This window comes from Nematolebias whitei, chromosome 1, assembly GCF_014905685.2.
Source record: "Nematolebias whitei isolate Nwh7 chromosome 1, NemWhi1, whole genome shotgun sequence".
Taxonomy (NCBI): domain Eukaryota; kingdom Metazoa; phylum Chordata; class Actinopteri; order Cyprinodontiformes; family Rivulidae; genus Nematolebias; species Nematolebias whitei.
In genome coordinates this window covers 46,035,833-46,040,832 of record NC_056498.1, presented here as the reverse complement: position 1 = coordinate 46,040,832, position 5,000 = coordinate 46,035,833, and the positions used below count along the sequence as shown (strand labels likewise).

Sequence of the window (5,000 nt, the reverse complement as noted above, 5' to 3'; positions counted from 1 at the left end):
ATCTTGCTGCAACTGATTTTTTTAAATGGACATCTTTGCGCACAGTCTGCGCATTCACGTACCACAATTTTTTTTTTTTACAAACAACTAAAAATAAATATTTACTTTACGTTTCACTGTTGTGAAATTTGAAAAAAAAACTTTAAGTTACTTAGGATATGATTGTGCACGCGTTAAGGCAAGGCGCGTGGCAGTTTTTTGAGTGCGTAAAATTCGCCACGACGGCTCTCCATCAGAATGGACAGGTCTGGGAACGTTTACCACAAAAAGCTCAAACCAAGTGCCCAAACATCTTTCTATATGAGCTAAACTTCAGCTGATCTGCGTGTTGAATGATCCGATTTAAGAAATATTCACCAAAACTGACATAAATTAATATATTTACACTTATTGATCTGAGTTGGAGAGAATCCGCCGCAGGATCTTCCTTGGTGGTGTGTAAGTTTTTATTTCTAAATTCTAATATTCCTCCTTTAGAATCCACCTCTCAGAGACAAACCTTCAACCTTTCATTTTAAATAAAACAACATTTATTTATTTATTTATTTTACGAAATATCAAACCGGAAAACATAAATCCGTGAGTGTGAGAGACAGAAGAACAGCTGCAGACTAAATGTGCAGTTTTTAATAAACGTTTGTTCGTCTCAGTAACTGTTAAATCTCTGTGACTGTTTCACAAAAGACTCTTCAGGAAAAACAAATGAAGCGCTTGAAACCTGAAGATTGGAGGGTGTGTGCGCGCGCGCGCGCGTGTGTAGGTGAGGGGCACTGTCTTTGGAAGCTGATTGGACACCTGACACACGCTGTTGATTCAGGCGTCCACGCGCAGAAGATAAGATAAAGAGGACATAAAATGACAGAGATGCGCATCCATCCCTCAGACGCACGCGCGCTCTGCCTCCGTCGCGACTTCCGGCCTTTTCATCCTCACTTCACGAGCTCAAATGTAAGTTCAAACACATCCGTCTTGTTAGTTTCTATGATGTCCAGATTTATGTTTTTGTAAATAACTTTAATTTTTCAAATAAAGGAAAAAAAACAACGATTTGCACCAAAGTTCTGCTCAAGAATAAAAATCCAACCATGTTCAGTCAGGTCTGAATGATTTGGTTTCTGATCATTAGATTTGGTTAAAAGTTTATTTCATTTAAAGTTTTTTGTGTGTTAAGTTTTTCTGGCTGCAGCTTCAAACTGAAGGCTCATGGGCCAGACACGACTCTTGTGACATTTGTATTCGGCCCATGGATAAGATTTTAAACTTAAAGCAACTTGCAGCTTCAAAACCCGATCAGATCGTATTTCTGATGTAGACGACGCGGAACTTGAAATAATAAAGTATAACATTTTAATAAATGTTAATTTTGACGGGAAGGAACGACTAAAGAACTGTCAAATCTTTGCAGATTAATTCCCTGCTCAGTAATCCAGGTGAGTCTAAAAAAGTTAAGTCAGTTCCTCTGGACGGGTTCAAAAAACAAAATAATTGTAGAAAAGTTTCATTTTTCATCCAAAACACTTCTTCAGTCATAATGATTGAAGAAGTGTTTTGGATGAAAGATGAAACTTTTCTACAATTTTGTTTTTTGAACCTGACTTAACTTTTTTTAGACTTTGCAGATTAACTTGTAGCCGAGAAAAGATGTCGACATTTTCATTTAATAGGCACCAAAATGTGTTTTTCTTTTAGTAAAACATTAACAGATGTTTTTTTATTATATTAAAATTGATGGATTATGATCAAACATTTTAATTAATAGTAAATGAAGAAATAAAAATGAAGAAAAAGCAAGGCATAAGAAGTATTTTTAAATTGTATTTATTTCTCCATAATCAACAAGCTTCTAAATTACATAGATTCTGTATTTGGGAAAATAAATGTATATATTTTTAATTCAATTGGATACAATTGAGTTAAAAACTACATTTTTTAACTCAATTTCAGATCATGTGACGTTTCAATGAGCTTAAAGTTTTGGATCCACAAAATTCGTTTATTTTTTACTAAACCTGATAAAATTTTGTTTAATATATGTTTAAAAACTGTTTATGTTTTGTAACTTTGATGGATAAAAATTCATCTATAAGGCAAAAGAAAAAAGAAACACTTTTGCACAAAGGATCAACATTCTTGTTCAGACCTGAAAGAGATTTGTTAAAAAAACCTGCAAACATTCTCATTTAAAGAGAAATGAAACACTAACTTTATAATAAAATACAACCTTTGTATTTTTTTGCAGTTTTTAGTTTTTTTGATGTTTAAACTATTCAAATGTTTGTCATTTTATTACGTTATACTCTGTTCTTTTACACGTGTGTGCCATTTCCTTTGTGCCCAGGTCTCTCTTGCAAAGGAGAACTCAGTGGGTTTTTAAATGAACTGAATCTGCTAAATGTTTTATTGGAGTCAAGCTTAGTTTTTTTAAATACACTTTTCAGAAACGTTCTATATGTTTCAGTGCCTGAAAGTCTAAAGCAGATGTGCAAAATTCCAATTTCTGCATTTAAAGCAATAAATAAGTTGAAAAACGTAAAAAATTTTCTGGTGTGTTTAAATGATGTACTGAACGGTAAAAGCTGCATAAACAAAATGAAGAACAGGTTTACAGATTGAGACCTGAACAGTAAAACTAATGAGAGTTTTAAACACATTTCAGTAAAATCTTGAGTCACGTTCAGATGATGCTGAAGCATCAGGAAGCTGCGATACGTTTGTGTGAACTGATGCGTTGATTACTCTCAGGTGAAAATTGTTTCAAGCAGCTCACTTGTGTGTTTCAAAGAAATTCAGCTGCAGACAGGAAACACACATTAATTAGTTTCCAGGTGTTTCAGACTAAAAATGACTCCGGTTCATATTATTTTAGTCTGTTCCATGGAGTCACGTTAGAGGGTTAGAAGAGCCACAAGTGGCCTCAGAGTCACAGGTTGCAGACCTCTGCTTTATATAATCAGACAAACAGAATTCACTTCAAACCATTTTAAACTAAATACTGACCAGAATTTTCAGCTAGGACTCAGTGTATAATTTGGTGCCCCGTGTGGGGACCCTGATGTTGGACCACTTACTGATTTACTTGTTGTGGTTCATACAGGATGTCTCCTAAAACCAGCTGCACCCCTGAGGACCTCCACACAGCTGCCAAGACATCCTGCAGGTTTTCTTCAAGTCTTCCAAACTTCATCAAAAACTCTAAAAGCTCCTCTGTGGACTCCAGGGACAATTTCCCCTCAAAACATCAGCAGGGTTTTGGAAGAGAGGCAGACTCTGTTAAACCCCCCACACGACGTGGGGAGCTGAGCGGACAGCGCAAGCGCAGGATGAAGGCGAACGACAGGGAACGCCACCGGATGCACAACCTGAACTCAGCTCTGGATGCCCTGAGGGACATTCTGCCGGCGCTGCCCGAGGACGCCAAGCTGACCAAGATTGAGACGCTGCGCTTTGCCCGCAACTACATCTGGGCCCTGACCGAGACCCTGCGCCTGGCCGACGGTCTGCAGTGGGGGCCGGGCCTGAGCAGTCCGTCCAGTGTCTCCTCGGTGGACTGGGACTCGTCCCCCTCGGACTCTTTTCTTTGTGCAAATGAAATCGTCTGTCAAACGTTTCAAAAAGACGAATCAAAAGGGTTTCCTGTTCTTTACTTCAGGTCACTTTGTGAAGAAACTCACCTGAGAAACACCTGGAAATGCTGATTCTTCTCTCAGGAAAACCAAAAAGGAAAAGGCGGGCAATAATGTTTTTACCCATTGCTGTTAGCAAAATATCAAGAAACACTGACTGAATTATAATAGAACTTTCAGGAAATCATCTTGGGATGATTAACTTTTATCATTTAAATGTTTCCTGCAGATAATTGAAATTACCAAACAGGAAAAAAAAAAACGTTAATATTGAGCTAAAATTCGGCGTGGTAGTAGCCGAGAGTCGTCCTCAACACAAACTCTGAGCTCTAACAGACGTCGCCATGTCGCTCGAGGCGGTGCACGTCAGGTTTGACCGACACTCTGTTCCCGTTAGTACTTGACTGAAACTTGACCTGAAAGCCGGCGGGTGACAAGCATTCCCCACGCCAACATTTCAACACGTTCAGATTCTAAATAAACTAATCGGGTTTTCAGAACCGGACCAGAACTCTGAAATCCTAAAGTTTTGTCCACATTTTACTGTAAAAGCATCACAGACACCAAGGGTTAGATACACCAAACCTTTATTTATGTGGCACTTTTATTCTTTTATGTTTCTTTGGCAGTTTTTGTTGTATAAAAATGTTTATTAATAAAAAGTGTCTGATTTATTGAAGGTTCTTGTTTGGACGATTAACAACATCAAAGTGAACAAACAGCGAGTCGTTACAAGGAGTAGAAAAAAATCCAATTACGTTCAAAATTATTGTGCAAATCAACACGTCGTCGTTCCTGAACGACGTGACGAGACCCGACGTGTCCGTGCCGGGTTCAGTCCGAGGCCCGGCGGAGGAGGGGGCGGAGCTCGAGGCCAGGCGGAGAGGGGGCGGAGCTCTACTTGGGGAAGACTGTGACGACGTCGTAGCCCTCGGGCGGAGCCATCCGCTCCCGCGCATGCTTCTCGCAGTAAATCTGGTCCTCCACGAAGAAATGGCCCTTCTGTTTCAGGTTGACGTCGCAGTCCGTGCACGTGTAGCAGTCGGGGTGACGGAACTTGTCCCTCAGCTTCACCAGCATGCCCCTGAGCACAAAACAGTTCCACGTCATAAAGGACCTGAACGGTGTCGAGGTCAGGGCTCCGAGCGTTCGTCCAGCAGTCGTTAAAGAGACATTCTGATCATTTTAAAGTGGCGCGGTAACAAACAATATCTTACCTGTTGTAGATAGTTCTCTGACTGACCCCAGTTTAAAGAAACCGTTCATTTCTGACAATCTGTAAATGAGTCCCTGAAGCTCGATGGGATTAACCTGTCTAAATAATCTGACCTCATTGGATTGACTACTGACCGAGGTTGGATGCTGCAAATAGTTTAT

The 5,000-nt window shown here is 39.6% G+C and overlaps 1 protein-coding gene across 1 annotated transcript in view; it reads right to left on the bottom strand.

Moving 5' to 3' along the window:
* Nucleotides 1–4,224: 4,224 nt before the first annotated feature.
* Nucleotides 4,225–5,000, bottom strand: part of pdlim1 (PDZ and LIM domain 1 (elfin)) — a 9,844-nt gene continuing 9,068 nt past the window's right edge. Inside the window, exon 7 of the mRNA XM_037684733.1 lies at nucleotides 4,225–4,707. Coding sequence (XP_037540661.1) covers nucleotides 4,521–4,707 — 187 coding nt within the window. The 3' untranslated portion in view covers nucleotides 4,225–4,520. The remainder of the gene's footprint in view (nucleotides 4,708–5,000) is intronic.